Source organism: Mustelus asterias, chromosome 19, assembly GCF_964213995.1.
Source record: "Mustelus asterias chromosome 19, sMusAst1.hap1.1, whole genome shotgun sequence".
Classification (NCBI taxonomy): Eukaryota; Metazoa; Chordata; class Chondrichthyes; order Carcharhiniformes; family Triakidae; genus Mustelus; species Mustelus asterias.
This window is the reverse complement of record NC_135819.1, coordinates 26480051-26501583: the sequence shown is the minus strand read 5'-3', so window position 1 is coordinate 26501583 and position 21533 is coordinate 26480051. Positions and strand designations below refer to the sequence as shown.

The following is a 21533-nucleotide window of genomic DNA, read 5'->3' as shown; positions in this document are numbered from 1 at the left end:
GATCATGTTTCAGAGGCAGTGACACAAGGTGTTTCTCACTGAAACTGGGTTTTCCCAGAGGGAGAGGCAGACTTACCGTGAGTGGGCATAGAGGGATCCAACCTATGAGAGGGGGGGGCCCATGATGGCTGGTGGCTCTGAGGACCTATCAGCAGGCAATACAAAGCAACATCGGCCTCTGATTGATCAAGTCCTGTTAGAGCAGGAAAACTGTCCGAGATCATTGAGATTTTGGTGATTTGGAACAGCCCAGGTTTCTGAGCCAGTGTCAAGGAGGTCAGATAGCCAGGCAGGCAGTCTGAGCCAACAGCAAGATCATCCAGCTTCCCTTGGGAATGTGACCCTGCAAAGGGCCAAGCAAGGAGGGCAGGCGCTGGCCAGAGGTTGTCAAGGGGAGCAGCAGAGCGACTCTCGGCCCCCAGGCCAGGGCTGAAGGGGGTGGGCCAGCAACCTAAAGTATAAAATAACAGCAGCAATTTCTGACTCAGGGCCAAGAGGCCGAGGAGGTCAGATAGCCAGGCAGAGAGCCAGTGATCCAGCACAAGGTCATCGTCAAGCAGTGCTCAAGGTGAGGCGCAAGGATGAGGGTGGTCAGAGCAGCAGGGTGGCTCAACTCTCCCCTGCCAGGCACTGAGGTGGGCTGAGCAACTGAGGGAAATGAGAGGTCAGATAGGCAGGTAGCCTGAGGCAGCAGCCAGGCCAGCAGAGGTTGTCAGAGTCAAGGGGAGCAGCAGCAGGGGTTTAATCCTGAGGGCAAGACTGAGGAGTGCTGGGCAACCTGAGGCCGGGCTATAGCCAGGTAGCCTGAGCCAGCAACAAGGTGTGGTTATTGATGAGAAAAGGGGCAACTTGAACCCAGGGCTGAGGAGGGCAAAAAAAGCCTGCTCTTTCACAAAGCTCATTTGCTGAGATCAAGGAAGACCAGTCAATATGAAGCATCGCTATCAATCTGGCAGCAAAAAGTACAGAAAATTGAAGGTGAGGCAAGCCTCATTTTGGAGACCACAAACTAGATGAGGGTGAAGGTGGGGGTGGGGGGGGGGGGGCTGCGGGGTGGGGGAGGGCTGCGGTCCTGCGGGGTGGGGGTGGTTACTACCCTCAGTTATAATCATGTTTTACTCTTTCCCTCCCTATTTCTCTTACTGATCTCTCACTGCATCAGATTAATATTTCTGTTAAATTTACAGAATAAATTCCCGACCAAGTACGGTGAGTCAATGAACACAGTGCTGGTACAGGAGCTGCTTCACTTTAACCGTCTGATATCCATCATCAGAAGCAGTCTAAGAGACATCAATAAAGCTATTCGAGGTCTCATTCTGATGTCGAGTCAGCTGGAGGATATGTTCAGCAGTATTATTGTAGGCAAGGTGAGGCATTATGACTCTTGGAGATCTTGGAGAATGGATGATATCGGACCTAGGCTTCCCTCCTAGTGTTCATTTCTATTGAACAAAGAACAATACAGCACAGGAACGGGCCCTTCGGCCCTCCAAGCCCGCGCCGCTCCCTGGTCCAAACTAGACCGTTCTTTTGTATCCCTCCATTCCCACTCCGTTCATGTGGCTATCTAGATAAGTCTTAAACGTGCCCAGTGTGTCCGCCTCCACCACCTTGCCCGGCAGCGCATTCCAGGCCCCCACCACCCTCTGTGTAAAATACATCCTTCTGATATCCGTGTTAAACCTCCCCCCCTCACCTTGAACCTATGACCCCTCGTGAACGTCACTACCGACCTGGGAAAAAGCTTCCCACTGTTCACCCTATCTATGCCTTTCATAATTTTATACACCTCTATTAGGTCACCCCTCATCCTCCATCTTTCCAGTGAGAACAACCCCAGTTTACCCAATCTCTCCTCATAACTAAGCCCTTCCATACTAGGCAACATCCTGGTAAACCTCCTCTGCACTCTCTCTAAAGCCTCCACGTCCTTCTGGTAGTGTGGCGACCAGAACTGGGCGCAGTATTCCAAATGCGGCCGAACCAACGTTCTATACAACTGCAACATCAGACCCCAACTTTTATACTCTATGCCCCGTCCTATAAAGGCAAGCATGCAATCTGTCTTATTCACTACCTTCTCCACCTGTGACGTCACCTTCAAGGATCTGTGGACTTGCACACCCAGGTCCCTCTGCGTATCTACACCCTTTATGGTTCTGCCATTTATCGTATAGCTCCCCCCTACGTTAGTTCTACCAAAATGCATCACTTCGCATTTATCAGGATTGAACTCCATCTGCCATTTCTTTGCCCAAATTTCCAGCCTATCTATATCCTTCTGTAGCCTCGGACAATGTTCCTCACTATCTGCAAATCCAGCCATTTTTGTGTCGTCCGCAAACTTACTGATCACCCCAGTTACACCTTCTTCCAGATCGTTTATATAAATCACAAACAGCAGAGGTCCCAATACAGAGCCCTGCGGAACACCACTAGTCACAGGCATCCAGCCGGAAAAAGACCCTTCCACTACCACCCTCTGTCTTCTGTGACCAAGCCAGTTCTCCACCCATCTAGCCACCTCCCCCTTTATCCCATGAGATCCAACCTTTTTCACCAACCTACCACGAGGGACTTTGTCAAACGCTTTACTAAAGTCCATATAGACGACATCCACGGGCCTTCCCTCGTCAACCATTCTAGTCACTTCTGGGGGAGCAATCCAGAAACCCAGGGTAATGTCCTAGGGACCCGGGTTCGAATCCCGCCACGGCAGATGGTGGAATTCGAATTCAAGAAAAAAATCTGGAATTAAAATTCTACAGATGACCATGAAACCATTGTCGGAAAAACCCATCTGGTTCACTAACATCCTTTAGGAAAGGAAATCTGCCGTCCTTACCTGGTCTGGCCTACACGTGACTACAATCCACAGCATTGTGGTTGACTCTTAAATGGCCTCAGTTCAAGGGCAGTTAGGGACGAGCAATAAACGCTGGCTCAGCAGCAACACCCACATCCCATGAATGAATTTTTAAAAATCTATGGCGATGACCATGGGTCAAAACGATTCATGGGTGCTGTTCCAACGTGTAGCATTCATAACAAAACAGGTGAATTAGCAGCTCAAATAGAAATAAATATTTATCAACAATTTATAAATGAATAAATTATGACAGAGACATAGCTGCAAGATGAGAAAATAAGGTTCCTAAATATTCAAGAGTACATGATATTTCAGAAGGACAGGAAGTAAGGCAAAGGTGAACGGGGGAGCTCTGTGAATGAAGGATGATGTTTGTACCAGAGTTTAATAACCTGAATTTTAAAGATCAACAGAAAGTCAGTTTGGGTTGGGATGAGAAATGGTAAAGCTAAGAAGTCACTTGTGGAAGTAGCTTATAGGTTCCCTAATAGTGACAATATGCCACAAGAATAAGGGCTTGTGAGAAAGGTACGGCTATAATCATAGTTGATTGTAATCTACAAATAGATTGGACAAATCAGGCAGTCTCGGAGGTGAGTTCATAGAGTGTTTTTGAGACAATTTCTTAGAGCAGCAGTGTAGCTCGTCGACAGTGTAGGGTCCACATTGAGAGCAATGGATAATGGAGACAGTGTGCGGTCCACATTGTAGATATTGGAGACAGTGTAGGGTCCACATTGTGAATAATGGATAATGGGGACAGTATAGGGTCCACATTGAGAGTAATGGATAATGGAGACAGTGTGCGGTCCACATTGTAGATATTGGAGACAGTGTAGGGTCCACATTGTGGATAATGGGGACAGTATAGGGTCCACATTGAGAGTAATGGATAATGGGGACAGTGTGCAGCCCACATTGAGAGTAATGGATAATGGGGACAGTGTAGGGTCCACATTGAGAGTAATGGATAATGGGGACAGTGTAGGGTCCACATTGAGAGTAATGGATAATGGGGACAGTGTGCGGCCCACATTGAGAGTAATGGATAATGGGGACAGTGTGCGGCCCACATTGAGAGTAATGGATAATGGGGACAGTGTGCGGCCCACATTGAGAGTAATGGATAATGGGGACAGTGTGCGGCCCACATTGAGAGTAATGGATAATGGGGACAGTGTGCGGTCCACATTGAGAGTAATGGATAATGGAGACAGTGTAGGGTCCACATTGTGAATAATGGATAATGGAGACAGTTTGGTGAGTCTGTGTGGTGTGCATCATTTCACTCTGAATTTAATCGATGCTTTTATTTCACAGGTTCCCTCATTGTGGTCAGCAAAATCCTACCCGTCACTGAAGCCACTGGGCAGTTACATCACTGACCTTCTGTCCAGAATTCAATTCTTTCAGGTACAGAGAAATAATCTTTGTAAGTGAATCTACCTCTAGAATTCTCTTCATAAACCTCTACAACTCAACCCTAACTCTATAATATCACCTCTTGTCTCCATATCAGTTTGTGTGTGAAAATATTCCTGTGCCTTTCATTGGGCAAGTTTTCTACATTCAGAATACTCTCTAAATACAAGCATAAAAACAAAAAATGCAGGATCGGCAGGTCTGGCAGCATCTGTGGGGAGAGAAATAGAGTTAATGTTTCAAGTCCATAGTTTTGAGCGGAAGAGGGATAGAAATGTGATCAATTATATAGTTGGAGAGTGGGTTGGGGAAGAATGATCAGGGATAGGTCAGAGTTGAGGAGAGATTGACTAAAATGTCATGGATACAAGACAAAGCGGGTGTAATGGTGCCATTAAGGACTGAAGTGTGCCAATGGTGGCAAAAGGTAAGTTGCAGAATGTGTTAATAGGGGAACAAATGCCAAGGCTCAGTTGAAGCCAAACTGAACAAGCTGGGGCAGATGGCCCTGTGCTGTTATTTCATATCTTTATTTAATCTGTCTATTGTTCTGACCTATTTCAGAGTTGGATTGATAATGGAACCCCGATTGTCTTCTGGCTCTCTGGGTTATACTTCACTCAGAGCTTCCTAACCGGTGTTCTCCAAAACTACGCCAGGAAATACCGAATTCCGATAGATCATCTCGGCTTCCAGTTCGATGTGACCAACCAGAGTTATGACATGCCAGCTCCACCGGTAAGACACGTTTTCTAACCACACATTACCGTACAAACACCACCCTCCATCCTGCCATTTTCACCTCACAACTGTCCGTCTGAAACTTGGTTCACTCGGTATATTCTTCATGGTTCATGGCAAATGATGACTTTGTCACCTATCTTCATCTTTCAGAGATCAGCCTGATATGCAATCAGTATTGGGCACATTGCTCAGATTCCCTCAGTATGACAAGTCTCCACTGATACCATGAGAGATTCCACCTTCACCTCCACTTTCACCAAATGGAGGTTTTTGGTGTTTCCAACACACCTATCCTCCCATTCTGATTTCGAATAACCCTGAATCCCATTTCTTGACTAGGATATGTCCAGGTACATCGAGATAAACTAAAGTCTCCCTTGTCCCAGATGACCATAGGCTGCTCTCCCCTTTGAGGGAGAGACTGACTGGTGGTGATTTAACCTGAGGATCACCACACCTCAGGCAAGGGGCAAGGCTGAGAAAGTGGGGCCTTTATGAATTACCTCAGCTGGTGTGGGAATTGAACCCACATTGTTAGTGTCGCTCTGCGTCACAAACCAGCCGTCCAGCCAACAGAGAAAATACTTGGGCCAGGATTCTCCCAAAAAAGTTCTAAGTCCCTGTTTTTGGGATACCCAAGGTGACCAGTACTGTCAGGAAAAGCCAAAGACAATACAAGTAAAGTTTAAAAGTTTACTTATTAGTGTCACAAGTAGGCTTACATTAACACTGAAATGAAGTTACTGTGAAAATCCACTAGTCGCCAAATTCCGGCACCCGTTCAGGTACACTGAGAGAGAATTTAACATGGCCAATGCACCCGACCTGCACACCTTTGAACTGTGGGAGGAAACCAGAGCACCTGGAGGAAACCCATGTAGACACGGGGAGAATGTGCAAACTCCACACAGACAGTGACCCAAGCCGGGAATCGAACCCGGGTCTCCGGCGCTGTGAGGCAGCCTGTGCTAACCACTGTGCCACCGTGTTGCCCGCAACAAGACTCACAAAGCCGGTATTTCTGACCCAAAGACGGAATTTTATTTAACCAGCATTGTGGTCCAGGATGATGCGGATGAGTTGTAAAATTGCATCTGGAAACTGGCAGTTGTCGGCGTTGAGTACTGAGGCAGCTGCAGCAATGCCATCGTCGTGGGGGATGCTGGTGTAGAGTGCCGAGACATCCATTGTGACGAGGAGTGCTCCTGGTTCAACTGCTCCATGTGTGCTGAGTTTCTGTAGGAAGTCCGTAGTGTCGCGACAAAAATTGGGGGTTCTTTGTACAATGGGTTTCAGGATGCCCTTGACGTAGCTGGAGAGGTTCTCGCACAGGGTCCCATTGCCCGATATGATGGGACGGCCGGGTGTGTTTGCCTTGTGTATCTTCGGGAGGCAGTAGAGATCTCCAATGCAGGGAGTACGTGGGATGAGAGCACGGAGGGTGCTCTGAAGGTCTGGATCAAATGTCTTGATCAGTCTGTTGAGTTGACGGGTGTGTTCTTTGGTCAGATCTGCGGGTAACTGTCTGTAGTGTTCCTCGTTGTTCAGTTGTCGGTACACTTCTTTGCAGTAATCCGTTCTGTTCAGTATGACGATGGCCCCTCCTTTGTCTGCTGGTTTGATGACAATGTTGCGGTTGGTCTTGAGAGCGTGGATGGCGTTACGTTGTGCTTGGGTGATGTTCGGGGCTGTCTTGTGAGTGCGGCTGATGAATCTGGTGTTGACGCACCTCCTGACGGCTTGGACATACATGTCAAGTCGAGGGCAGTGGCCTTCCGGAGGAATCCAATTCGACTCTTTCCTCTTCGGTTGCACTGCGGGTCTCTCTGTCGGCTGTTCCGGTTCATTGGCTGTCTCATTGTGTTCGTTGTTGGCCTCTTGGGGTTTGTGGAAGAACTCCTGCAGCCTCATTCGCCTGATGAATTCCTGTGTCTGCTGCGAGACTGGTGGGGTCTATTTTGGTGGTGGGGCAGAAATTGATCTTTACAATTCTAAACAGGTCAATTATAGCTTTTCTTATCAATCCTTCCTGCCTTACATTAGCTGAAATTCAATCACAGTTAATATACACATAAAAGCATAGAATCCCTACAGTGCCCAGGGAGGCCGTTCATCCCATCACGTCTGCACCGACCACAATCCCACCCTGGCCCTATACCTGTAACCTGGCATATTTACCCTGCTAATCCCCCTGACACTAGGGTCAATTTAGCATGGCCAATCAACCTAACCTGCACATCTTTGGACTGTGGGAGGAAACCAGAGCACCCGGAGGAAATCCATGCAGACATGGGGAGAACGTGTAAACGCCACACAGACAGTGACCCAAGCCGGGGATTGAACCTGGGTCTTTGGCACTGTGAGGCAGCAGTGCTATCCACTGTGCCACCGTGCCGCCCATATCAATAATAATCCCTGTCATGCACCTCAGTCAATTGCATTTTACCATCCAACATAATGATACCTCAATTGTCTATTAAATCTGGACGCTAACTCCCATTTTAGCTAAAGTAACTTCCCTGTTGCCAGTTTACCTAGACGCTCACTATAGTGGTCAAAGTGGATGTTCCCACCGGATCATTGCCAAACTAGATAGACACATGATCCAGTGCCCAGGCATGGTTCCTTCCTAAGTCTGGACAATTGAATACACCTATTCATATTGTTGCAATATGTGTTCACACATAAGAAACATTCTGATATGAATTTTGCTAACTACAGGGTTCCCAGGATTTTGGCTCTGAACTATTCACCTTTACCTTGCAGTAACTTGCCTTTGGCATAAGTAAACAATAATTCAAACAATACTTAAAATATATTTAAAATATCAGCACATATGTTTTAAATCATAATTACTTGTTTAATTCTCTTACTGCATTCACATGTGTGTAACCTATTCTCTTGTTAGTTTTTAATCTTGTTTTAAGAATTATTTAACTCTTTGCTAGTAATTCTGTCAGTGTCTTAATGTCTACTGTCTGAAACCCTTATTGATTCATTAGAAATTTCCCACATCAGTTCCCAATTTGTGGGAAAATGGGAGTAAATCCCGCTGGTCTTTTTAGCGTGATTTCCAGAACGAATCTCCGACACTTACAGAGTGCCTCAGCGGGATTCACTCTGGAATATAGGGGGGGCGACCCCACTGGAGAGGCCGGCAGCATAGCACTGAGCAGGCCACTGCGCATGCACCAATCTGTCAGCACGGAGATCAGTGCATGCCCCTCATTGCTGGCCTCCAGATCGCTGGCCAGCCTAATGTCTTGCCCCCACCCCCTCACTGGCCAGCCCCAATGTCCCAATCCCTCCCCAACCACCAGCCCTAACCTCGAACCCCCAAAGGTCCTGCCCCCTCCCCGCAGTCCAGACAGCCCCAAAACCCCCCCCAACCTGGATGGCCAGCCCCGATCGCCTGTTCCCTACCTCTGCCTGCAATTCCAGTGCAGTGTGGCAGTGGGACGCCCCACCCCCTCTGGCCCCACCTCCTTGGCATTGCTGGATTCCTGGTGGGCAGTGCCATGGTGCCCCTTGAGTAGTGTCAGGGTGCCAGGCTGACACTGCCCAAGGAGCACCCCTCTGATCTCTTGGGGATCCTCAGTGGCCTCTCTTCCCTACAGCAGGGTAGGACTGCCTGTTCCTCTTATGTTAAGAGCAAGAGGATAAGATGTGAAGGAGTAGGACCTATAAAATGTGACGGTGGGAAAGTCTGTATAGAACCGGTAGAAATAGCAGAGGTACTCAATGAATACTTTGCCTCAGTATTCACAGTGGAAAAGGATCTTGGTAGTTGCAGTGCAGACTTGCAGTGGACTGAGAAGATTGAGCATGTGGGCATTAGGAAAGAGGATGTGTTGGAGCTTTTGAAAAGCATCAAGTTAGATAAATCGCCGGGACCGGATGGGATGTACCCCAGGTTACTGTGGGAGGCGAGGGAAGAGATTGCTGAGTCTCTGGCGATGATCTTTGCGTCATCAATGGAGACGGGAGAGGTTCCGGAGGATTGGAGGATGGCGGATGTGGTTCCGTTATTCAAGAAAGGGAGAAGAGATAGCCCGGGAAATTATAGACCGGTGAGTCTAACCTCAGTGGTTGGTAAGTTGATGGAGAAGATACTGAGAGGCAGGATTTATGAACATCTGGAGAGGAATAGTATGGTCAGAAATAGCCAGCACGGCTTTGTCCAAGGCAGATCATGCCTTACGAGCCTAATTGAATTTTTTGAAGATGTAACGAGACACATAGACGAGGGAAGATCGGTAGATGTGCTTTATATGGATTTCAGCAAGGCGTTTGATAACGTTCCCCATGCAAAGCTCATTGAGAAAGTGAAGGGGCATGGGATACAAGGGGACATTGCTTTGTGGATTCAGAACTGACTTGCCCACAGAAGGCAAAGAGTGGTTGTAGATGGGTCATATTCTGCATGGAGGTCGGTCACCAGTGGAGTGCCCCAGGGATCTGTTCTGGGACCCTTACTCTTTGTGATTTTTATAAATGACCTGGATGAAGAAGTGGAAGGATGGGTTAGCAAGTTTGCTGATGACACAAAGGTTGGTGGGGTTGTGGATAGTGTAGAGGGATGTCAGCAGTTGCAACAAGACATAGATAAGATGCAAGACTGGGCGGAGAAGTGGCAGATGGACTTCAACCCAGCTAAGTGTGTGGTGGTTCATTTTGGCAGGTCAAATAGGATGAAAGAATATAATATTAAGGGTAAGATGCTTGGCAGTGTGGAAGATCAGAAGGATCTTGGGGTCCGGGTTCATAGGACGCTCAAAGCAGCGTCGCAGGTGGAGGCTGTGGTTAAGAAGGCGTATGGAATACTGGCCTTCATCAATAGAGGAATTGAGTTTAGAAATCGGGAGATAATACTGCAGCTGTATAGGACCCTGGTCAGACCCCACCTGGAGTACTGTGCCCAGTTCTGGTCGCCTCATTACAGAAAGGATGTGGAAGCCATAGAAAGGGTGCATAGGAGATTTACAAGGATGTTGCCTGGATTAGGAGGCATGCCTTATGAGGATAGGTTGAGAGAGCTAGGTCTTTTCTCCTTGGAGAGGCGAAGGATGAGAGGTGACCTGATAGAGGTGTATAAGATGTTAAGGGGTATTGATAGAGTGGATTCTCAGAGGCTTTTACCCATGGCTGAAATGGTTACCACAAGAGGTCACAGGTTTAGGGTGTTGGAGAGTAGGTACAGAGGAGATGTTAGGGGTAAGTGTTTCACTCAGAGGGTGGTGGGTGCGTGGAATCGGCTGCCGGTAGTGGTGGTGGAGGCGGATGCGATAGGGTCTTTTAAGAGACTTTTGGATAAGTTCATGGAAGTTAGTAAGATAGGGGGTTATAGGTAAGTCTAGTAGGTAGGGACATGTTTGGCGCAACTTGTGGGCTGAAGGGCCTGTTTGTGCTGTAGCTTTTCTATGTTCTATGTTCCCCATTTGTGGGGAGCAGTAGTAAACCCTGCTGGAGTGAACCACTCCCAGTGAAGTGGGGGGGGCGGGGGGGGGGATCCTACACTGTCCCCATTATCCATTACTCTCAATGTGGACCCTCTTCAACTTGCCTTGGCACACTATCTTCTAAGGTGTCTTCATCTTTGCCTGCCATCTTATAGATTATTCTTGCGGACTTTAATATGTTCTTTCTCTTGCACATCTTTGGTATAGGGGAGGTTTGCCGTGTCCAGCAGGCTTTGGCAATATAGAAACATAGAAAACGACAGCACAAAACAGGCCCTTCGACCCCACAAGTTGTGCCGAACATATCCTTATCTTCTAGACCTACCTATAACCCTCCACCCTATTAAGCCCCATGCACTCATCCAGGAGTCTCTTAAAAGACCCTATTGAGTTTGCCTCCACCACCACTGACTGCAGCCGATTCCACTCGCCCACCACCCTCTGTGTGAAAAACTTCCCCCTAACATTTCCCATAATATGGCTCCCTTTTCCCACAATTCTTTTTTTCGCCACTCCAGCATTCCTCGCTGAGTGTTCAGCTTGTGCACATCAGTGACAGACTTGTAATTCTGCAGATTTATTTCTAGCTGTCTCCATTTTGTAGATGTTCTCCCCAACTCCTATCGCTGAAGCCTCTTTAGCAGCCAGCTCCAGTCAGCCCAGTGGTCAGCACTGCTGCCTCACAGTGCAAAGGACCCGAGTTCAATTCCAGCCTCTGTGTGGAGTTTGCACGTTCTCCCCGGGTGCTCCGGTTTCCTCCCACACTCCAAAGATGTGCAGGTTAGGTGGATTGGCCATGCTAAATTGCTCCTTTGGTGTCCCAAGATGTGTAGGTTAGGGGAAATTAGTGGGGTAAATATATGGGGTTACACAAATCGGGCTGGGTGGGATGCTGTGTCAGAGAGTCGGTACAGACACAATGGGCCAAATGGCCTCTGCACTGTAGGGATTCTATTCTATGAAAAGTTTCACTGACACTGTAGTGTCCACTGCTGATTTCAGGGTCAGTGAGCAGCTGAATAGCTTCATTCCGGAGCCCACATACCAGCCTATCATGAAGAGTATCAACAAGCGCCGCACCAAATTGGTAATATTTAACTAACTTTTATAAGGTTGCCACAAGCTGTTCCTCCTGGCTTTGGAGGTGAAACTTAAACCTTCTGCAATAACAAGTGGTCTTGGTGAGAAATGCTCCTCTGAGACCTTTGTCAGTTTGTCGTAGGTTTTAACTCCTGGCTTTGTGAGATGGATTAGACTTTGCAGTTATGTAGAAGTTTTACATCCTACCAAACTGTGAAATGTTACAACCTTTAGGTCACCCGGCACTTGATTTGCTTGGAGATAATATTGGAATCTTTCTTCATATAAGTCCCAAGTCTCACAATCTTCAACACATACATTCCTGGCACTACCTTTTTCTACCATTTTTGGTTATTGGCTCCTGAGTTTTATACTTTCTTCAGTTTCCCCCTCTTCCTTGTACAAGGCGAGAGGTCTCTCTAATTAACAATGCAACAATTTCCTTTTGCCTGGAATTTTTCCTCTTTCCTGAGTAGTGGCTCTATAAGATCTCTCAGACATATTTTTCTGTCCTTGAGTCACCGTGCCTGCAGTCCGTTTTGCTTCACCACGAGATGTGCATGGTCTCTGCAGCTTGGAGGCCTGCCTGCTTTATTTAACGGCAAGTTTAACCTTTCTTTCTTGCTTACGGGTGTTTTTTTTTCTGAACCTTTTTGTCGTGCATTAGAAGTTTCTTCTCCTTGTCTTCGATTGTCCTTTTAATCCAAAATACTGAATTTGTTTCCTCGAATCTGGTCAAATTTTTTTTTTAAATTCTCCAACTCTCGTCACTAGATTCCTTTGTTGCAATTCAATACTTAACAATACTTCAATACTTGTTAAATATTGAATTGCAGCAAAGAGAAGAGTAATGAGGTTCCACACGTGTGTGTTTAACTCAAATACGATTTAGGTTTATTTCGGAGATGTTGCTTGCTCCAGGTCCAGGATGGAAAAGCCTCAAGAGCCCACGGGTCCCTCTGCTTATCTCATTCCAGGTCATGTGATGTTATACCAACAGAGATACGACTGCTTTAAATACATAACACCTGTCTAAAACCTCTGCTTTGTTTCTCAGATTATTGTTTAATATACAGGTATTTATGGCTTCTTGTAACATTAATCTTTCTCCCGCAGCAGCTGCTTGCAGACTAAATTGTTATGAATGCCACAAACTATTCGATCCCTGATTATGTCACAGTTCCAAATGCACATTTCGCTATCAGTACGTTTAGGGTGGCTCTGTAAGATTGTGTTGACTTATCTGATTTCTGGTCATTGAATTGAAGGCATGTCTATCAAGGATTAGGTTTTTTACCAGGAAACAAATGCTCTTGGATTTTCTCTGGATTTTCTCGGTGTCTGTCTGGAAAAATAAATGACTCAAATTTTGTGATGGCCTCGGGACTGTGAGGTTTAGGAGGGTAAACGTCTGTACCTTTATTAACTTGATGTGCCTTGTCAGAGAGTACAACACCGTAGTAAATGCACCACTCCTTCTGGAGCTTTTCCCAACTACCCGCAATATTTTCAATAAAGATGAGTAGGTTGATGTGGCAAAGTCCTTGTGCCATGCTGCCAACTCCAGACAGCATCTAGAATGTTGAGGGTTCCTTAAATCACCGACATCAAGGACTCCCAAGAAAGGTAGTATATTGCGAGACTCAACAGCTACATCCAGTATTTGTGCTCTGCCCGTTCTCCCAGGGATAACCCCCTACGCTCCCCACATGACCTCTATTGTACCCATGTCATCACGTTCTCGCGTGACCAGTCTACAAAGTTGAAACTTTTCAGTCCAGTTCCATGGATATTTAAACATGGAATGTTATGTGCATTATCGAAAAAAAAATTCTTGTGACAGATAGTAATTAACATTTTATTATTATTTTCTTTTCATCTTTAGATAGATGGAGTTTATATCAATGGTCTTTACATGGAAGGAGCACAATGGGATCGCAAGAAGCACAGGATTGGAGAATCTCTTCCTAAAGTTCTCTATGATAATCTACCAATCGTATCCTGACCTTTGATTGTTTGAAGCACATTTGTAAATGTTTCCGAGTTTAGTTAAGACAAGCTAATGCACCGATCCCTTTGTTATCTGTCAGACGTGTGGTATTGCTGGCAGGACCATTATCTATATTACCCTTGAGGAGGAGATGAGCTACAGTCCCTCCAGTGAAGGTGCTGGAATAGAGAGAGCTCCAGGAGTTCGGTAATGATTAGAGTGAAATATTTCCTAATCGGTCTCATGCTAACAGATTCATCGAATCCCTACAGTGCAGAAGGAAGCCATTCAGCCCATTGAGTCTGTACCAACTCTCCAACAGATCATCTCCAAATTTCTCGCCATCCTGGCTTGGAAATATATCACTGTTCCTTCACTGTGGCTGGGTCAAAATCCTGGAATTCCCTCCCAAACAGCACAGTGGATGTATCTACACCTTAGGGACTGCAGCAGTTCAAGAAGGCAGCTCACCACCTGAAGGGCCAAGCCAGTGACACCCACATCCTGTGAAAGAATTAAAAAGACAAAATATTGCGTTTGTCCAGTTCAGTTTGTGGTGAATGGTAACCCTCAAGATATTGATGGTGCAGAGTTTAACAATGCTACTGCCAAGAGGAGATGGCTAGGTTCTCTCTCTGGTGGAGATGGTCATTGCCAGGCATTTGAACGAGTGCTGCCTCAATGTTAAAGCCTGTCACTGCGCTGACAGATCGTTGGTACCAGGCTCCTGTGAAGTAAATGACTAGCTTGTCCATGAGTATAGATGTCGGAAAAGTAAGCAGTCAATCCTATTGGTGGGAGAGAAACCCCAGCATCCACAAAAGGAACCGAGGCCACTGCTGTCCCAGGACTCTACCCTCCACATTTGCAATCCCTTTCCCAACCACAGCCCCCCTGACTGGTGATCACCCTGCCCTGATCCTCAGTTCTGAGTCTGACAAGTTGCTCTGCTTAAGTTTACTTATTAGTGTCACAAATTGCAATGAAGTTACTGTGAAAATCCCCTAGTTGCCACACTCCGGGGCCTGTTTGGATACACTGAGAGAGAATTTAGCATGGCCAATGCACCTAGCCAGCATGTCTTTTGGACTGTGGGAGGAAACCAGAGCACCCGGAGGAAACCCACGCAGACACGGGGAGGATGTGCAGACTCCGCACAGACAGTGACCCAAGCTGGGAATTGAATCCGGGTCCCTGGCGCTGTGAAGCAGCAGCATTAACCATTGTGCCACCGTGCCACCCTGAGAACACCTGTCTCCTGACAGCTCACCTTCAGAAATCAGTCGGGAGGAGTCTCTTCCCCTTATCAGTAAGAAGTCTTACAACACCAGATTAAAGTCCAACAGGTTTATTTGGAATCATGAGCTTTTGGAGCGCTGCTCCTTCACCTGAGGGAAGTGCTCCGAAAGCTCGTGATTCCAAATAAACCTGTGGGACTTTAACCTGGTGTTGTGAGACTTCTTACTGTGCCCACCCCAGTCCAACGCCGGCATCTCCACATCGTGGCTCCCTATCAGTGGATAAGATCAACGTGTTTCACTGCTTATATCAAAATTCAAAATGATTCACAGGGAATGGTGGGACTTGGTCAAGTGAGATCAGACAGTGTATTTCACAGATTTCAGAGCAGCTCCTATGGAATTGGGATCAGTCAAAGACTAGGGACCAGCTAGCCTGGAAATCATAGAAACCCTACAGTGCAGAAGGAGGCCATTCGGCCCATCGAGTCTGCACCAACCACAATCCCACCCAGGCCCTACCCGCTCATCCCTTTTTTTTTTACCCGCTAATTTACCCGCTAATCCCACTAACCTACGCATCCCAGGACTCTAAGGGGCAATTTTTAACCTGGCCAATCAACCTAACCCGCACATCTTTGGACTGTGGGAGGAAACCGGAGCACCCAGAGGAAACCCACGCAGACACGAGGAGAATGTGCAAACTCCGCACAGTTTCCCGAGCCGGGAATCGAACCTGGGACCCTGGAGTTGTGAAGCAGCAGTGCTAACCAATGTGCTACCGTGCCGCCTCGCATCTGGGCAGGGGTGGATATGGGGATGTCAGTAGACATGAAGGTATCAAGTATAACGTTGGGATTGCAGTGTGACTGTCTTTGGGTCGGGCACATCCCCTGGGTACAGTTTCTTGCTCTATCTGTCAGCACTGAACCTTAACCCTCAAACAGATTTGGCTCAAACCAGGTGAAAAATTATCATTTCAGGAAGAATCTGTTTATGGATGTCCAGGTAACATGGTGTATTTTTAATTCTAATCTTGAGAACATTGCACTGTAATGACAATATCTTTATTGATAACAACTTGCTTTTATACAGAAATATTTTAACAAAGAAAAATAGGCAGACACTCTCAGACATAACTCACAAAATAACTACTGAACCAAAGGACGAAGTCACAGGAGAATCGCTAAAGTCTTGGTCAAAGAGGAGGGTTTGAGGGAGGGTTTGAGGGAGGGTTTGAAGGAGGGTTTGAGGGAGGGTTTGAGGGAGGGTTTGAAGGAGGGTTTGAGGGAGGGTTTGAGGGAGGGCTTGAGGGAGGGTTTGAGGGAGGGTTTGAGGGAGGGTTTGAGGGAGGGTTTGAAGGAGGGTTTGAGGGAGGGTTTGAGGGAGGGTTTGAAGGAGGGTTTGAGGGGTGCTGAGGCAGATGTAGGAGATTCCGGAGTTCAGAGTTTGGCTCTGAGTCACCTGAATGCCTGGCTGCCATTGGTGTAACAGAGAGGGAATAGACAATAGGCCTGAGTCACAGCAGAGCGTTCAGGGGGATCTGTTGGGCAGGAGGATGGAGTCAAGTTCAGGAGGGACAAAGACATGGAGGCTGAATTATGAGAATGTGGTATTTTAAGGGACTGGACAAATGGTGTACTTCAGCAAGGAGAGGACTGTTGGGTGACTGGGATCTGGTGTCAGCTAACAGGAAGCGGATTTTTGATAAGCTCACATTTCTGATGGTATAAAATGGGAGGCTGGAGACAAACATGAGTTTCGAATGAACAAAGACATGGATAAAGGTATCACCAGCAGGTGAGCACAGCCAGGTAAAGAGACAAACATTGACACAGATGGAATGAAGCAGCCTGGCTGATGGTGAGAATGTGGGACAAACAGCATGGGGAGACGAGAAACAGTCTGCTTCACCCTGAGACAGTGACTGAGGAAGTGGATACACAGTAAGAAGTCTCACAACACCAGGTTAAAGTCCAACAGGTTTATTTGATAGCACAAGCCACAAGCTTTCGGAGCGCTGCCCCTTCATCAGGTGAGTGGGATTTCAGTTCACAAACAGGGCCTATGTCAATATGGGCGAAGTGGATACAGTTAGAGGCGGGGATACCGAGCTTGGGATAAGGGCCGGGATTTTCCACTCCTCTTCACATCTGAGGTGGGGGGATGTTTACGTCAATGTGAACACCTGACGTGATTGGCCCCCCTTCTCTATCAGTGACATTCAACGTTACAAGCTTCATTTGAATACATTAACATGTCATTATCAGGCCGGTATTCTAGAAACAGTCCTCCCCTCCCGTTGTGAAAAACTCCATTCACCATATGATGAGGGCGGGACAGTTAAAGCCTGACTGGTGTCCCGCATGTGCCCCTGGCAAGCAAACCTACGTTGGAGCACAGGTAAATGCAGCATTCGAGCGGAGTGGGTCATGCACAACTTCCACTCAGGTAAGACCCTGGCAATATCTGGTACCCCCTGTACCACATTTTGGACAGTGCCCAGTTAGTGTCTGGCCAACACTGCACAAATCCCACTGCCCCGCGCTCTCCCCATAGCCCTGTATCAATCCCAAACTAATCCCACTGCCCCACTCTCTCCCCATAGCCCTGTATCAATCCCAAACTAATCCCACTGCCCCGCTCTCTCGCCATAGTCCTGTATCAATCCCAAACTAATCCCACTGCCCCGCTCTCTCCCCATAGCCCTGTATCAATCCCAAACTAATCCCACTGCCCTGCTCTCTCCCCATAGCCCTGTATCAATCCCAAACTAATCCCACTGCCCCGCTCTCTCCCCATAGCCCTGTATCAATCCCAAACTAATCCCACTGCCCCGCTCCCTCCCCATAGCCCTGTATCAATCCCAAACTAATCCCACTGCCCGGCTCTCTCCCCATAGCCCTGTATCAATCCCAAACTAATCCCACTGCCCCGCTCTCTCCCCATATCCCTGTATCAATCCCAAACTAATCCCACTGCCCCGCTCTCTCGCCATAGTCCTGTATCAATCCCAAACTAATCCCACTGCCCCGCTCTCTCCCCATAGCCCTGTATCAATCCCAAACTAATCCCACTGCCCCGCTCTCTCCCCATAGCCCTGTATCAATCCCAAACTAATCCCACTGCCCCGCTCTCTCCCCATAGCCCTGTATCAATCCCAAACTAATCCCACTGCCCCGCTCTCTCCCCATAGCCCTGTATCAATCCCAAACTAATCCCACTGCCCCGCTCTCTCCCCATAGCCCTGTATCAATCCCAAACTAATCCCACTGCCCCGCTCTCTCCCCATAGCCCTGTATCAATCCCAAACTAATCCCACTGCCCCGCTCTCTCCCCATAGCCCTGTATCAATCCCAAACTAATCCCACTGCCCCGCTCTCTCGCCATAGTCCTGTATCAATCCCAAACTAATCCCACTGCCCCGCTCTCTCCCCATAGCCCTGTATCAATCCCAAACTAATCCCACTGCCCCGCTCTCTCCCCATAGCCCTGTATCAATCCCAAACTAATCCCACTGCCCCGCTCTCTCCCCATAGAACTGAATCAATCCCAAACTAATCCCACTGCCCCGCTCTCTCCCCATAGCCCTGTATCAATCCCAAACTAATCCCACTGCCCCGCTCTCTCCCCATAGCCCTGTATCAATCCCAAACTAATCCCACTGCCCCGATCTCTCCCCATAGCCCTGTATCAATCCCAAACTAATCCCACTGCCCAGCTTTCACCCCATAGCCCTGTATAAATCCCAAACTAATCTCACTGCCCCGCTCTCTCCCCATAGCCCTGTATCAATCCCAAACTAATCCCACTGCCCCGCTCTCTCCCCATAGCCCTGTATCAATCCCAAACTATTCCCACTGCCCAGCTTTCTCCCCATAATCCTGTATCAATCCCCAAACTAATCCCACTGCCCCGCTCTCTCCCCATAGCCCTGTATCAATCCCCAACTAATCCCACTGCCCCACTCTCTCCCCATAGCCCTGTATCAATCCCCAACTAATCCCACTGCCCCACTCTCTCCCCATAGCCCTGTATCAATCCCCAACTAATCCCACTGCCCCGCTTTCTCCCCATAGCCCTGTATCAATCCCAAACTAATCCCACTGCCCCACTCTCTCCCCATGGCCCTGTATCAATCCCAAACTAATCCCACTGCCCCGCTCTCTCCCCATAGCCCTGTATCAATCCCAAACTAATCCCACTGCCCCGCTCTCTCCCCATAGCCCTGTATCAATCCCAAACTAATCCCACTGCCCCACTCTCTCCCCATAGCCCTGTGTCAATCCCAAACTAATCCCACTGCCCCACTCCCTCTCCATAGTCCTGTATCAATCCCAAACTAATCCCACTGCCCCACTCTCTCCCCAGAGCCCTGTTTCAATCCCAAACTAATCCCACTGCCTTGCTCTCTCCCGATAGCCCTGTATCAATCCCAAACTAATCCCACTGCTCCACTCACTGTCTGTGTGGAGTTTGCACGTTCTCCCCATATCTGCGTGGGTTTCCCCAGGGTGCTCCGGTTTCCTCCCACAGTCTGAAAGACATGCTGGTTAGGTGCATTGACCCAAACGGGTGCTGGACTGTGGCAACTTGGGGAATTTCACAGTAGCTTCATTGCAGTGTTAATGTAAGCCTTAATTGTGACTAATAAATAAACTTCACTTTTACTTTTAAATGCAGCATTCGAGCAGAGCGGGTCATGCACAACGTCCGCCCAGGTGGTACCCTGGCAATGTCTGGTACACCCTGTAGCACATTTCGGACAGTGCCCAGTTAGTATCTGGCCAATCCCACACTAATCCCACTGCCCCACTCTCTCCCCATAGCCCTGTATCAATCTCACACTAATCCCACTGCCCCACTCTCTCCCCATAGCCCTGTATCAATCTCACACTAATCCCACTGCCCCACTCTCTCCTCATAGCCCTGTATCAATCTCACACTAATCCCACTGCCCCACTCTCTCCTCATAGCCCTGTATCAATCTCACACTAATCCCACTGCCCCACCCTTTCCCCATAGCCCTGTATCAATCCCCAAACTAATCCCACTGCCCCTCTCTCTCCCCATAGCCCTGTATCAATCCCCAAACTAATCCCACTGCCCCACTCTCCCCATAGCCCTGTATCAATCCCAAACTAATCCCACTGCCCCACTTTCCCCATAGCCCTGTATCAATCCCAAACTAATCCCACTGCCCCACTCTCTCCCCATAGCCCTGTATCAATCCCAAACTAATCCCACTGCCCCACTCTCCCCATAGCCCTGTATCAATCCCACACTAATCCCACTGCCTCGCTCTCTCCCCATAGCCCTGTATCAATCCCAAACTAATCCCACTGCCCCACTCTCTCCCCATAGCCCTGTATCAATCCCAAACTAATCCCACTGCCCCACTCTCTCCCCATAGCCCTGTATCAATCCCAAACTAATCCCACTGCCCCACTCTCTCCCCATAGCCCTGCATCAATCCCAAACTAATCCCACTGCCCCACTCTCCCCATAGCCCTGCATCAATCCCAAACTAATCCCACTGCCCCGCTCTCTCCCCATAGCCCTGTATCAATCCCAAACTTATCCCACTGCCCCGCGCTCTCCCCAGACGTGATTGCTACAATTTTCTCTGAGTTGGTGTAATTTGTTTGATGAATCCTCGTTACTAAATTGCCAAACGGAGGAAATTGGCTTTTCATTTATAATTGATGAAAGCTTCCTAATTGCTTGTCTAATTATAAGTATTGGAAGAGACTGTTCCCCCACACCGACAGTGTCGTGTGGATATTATTATTGAAGTCCGGAGACAGACTGGCTGATTTATTTCCAATTCCTTGTTCCACAGTTTACAAGACGAGTGTTCGGAGAGGGAATCTCTCCACCACCGGTCATTCCACCAACTACGTTCTGACCATTGAGTTACCATCTGACCAGCCTCAGAATCACTGGGTTATCAGAGGAGTGGCCTGCTTGTGTCAGCTTGATTACTGATCATTGTGCACTTTCATCTCAACTACAATCACAGAGCACACACAGGATACACTGCACAGTCAGCCGATACTCCCCATACAGTGGGAACGTGAATCCGGATTTAGAACAATGTTTGTTTTCCAGAACTGTGTGCTTTCTCTTTGTAGAGATGGATGTAAATTTCAGGATGTTTATAATTGTTCATCCTATTCCAGTGTGAAGGAGTGTTTGAAATATCTCAATCAGAACCTCCATACTTTCAAAGTGATTTCTTCCATTTCTGTTTGGTGTGTTTCTATGTCTGAGTGTGATACTAACCATACCTTCATCTCCTGTCTGAGAACACAGGTCTCCACAGTTACATAATCCAACCGTAGTGTGTGTCAGCGTGAGATGTTCACTGAAGAAAACACTGATGATGGTGGAGAGTATTCCTGCTTTGGATTCACCAATATTCTCTCCATTCTGATTAATGGGGATGTGATTTGAATGATGTCAGTGTAACTGCTCTATGTTCCATTTGCAATCTAACTGATGGGTGAAGTTACATTGTTTGATTAAACCAGTTATGTTGTGTCAGTAAAATTAGTTACATACCTTCGGCTCCTGTCTTCACTCTGCTGGATGTTAATCCTGGATGTACACTCAAAGGAACATCGGAATAGGAGGAGCCTTCAGAACCTTTCCCTCATCCCATGAGTTTCGGCTCGCTCTGTATCCTAACTCAATGTACCATAATCTCCATAATCCTTAATTACCTT

The 21533-nt window shown here is 47.7% G+C and overlaps 1 protein-coding gene across 1 annotated transcript in view; it reads left to right on the top strand.

The window, feature by feature from the left end:
• Positions 1-20793, top strand: part of LOC144507660 (dynein axonemal heavy chain 3-like) — a 459789-nt gene extending 438996 nt beyond the window's left edge. The window contains exons 57-62 of the mRNA XM_078234817.1: positions 1188-1370; positions 4193-4285; positions 4859-5032; positions 13463-13573; positions 15753-15813; positions 20648-20793. Of these exons, the coding sequence (XP_078090943.1) occupies positions 1188-1370; positions 4193-4285; positions 4859-5032; positions 13463-13573; positions 15753-15813; positions 20648-20793 (768 nt within the window). The remainder of the gene's footprint in view (positions 1-1187; positions 1371-4192; positions 4286-4858; positions 5033-13462; positions 13574-15752; positions 15814-20647) is intronic.
• Positions 20794-21533: the final 740 nt, after the last annotated feature.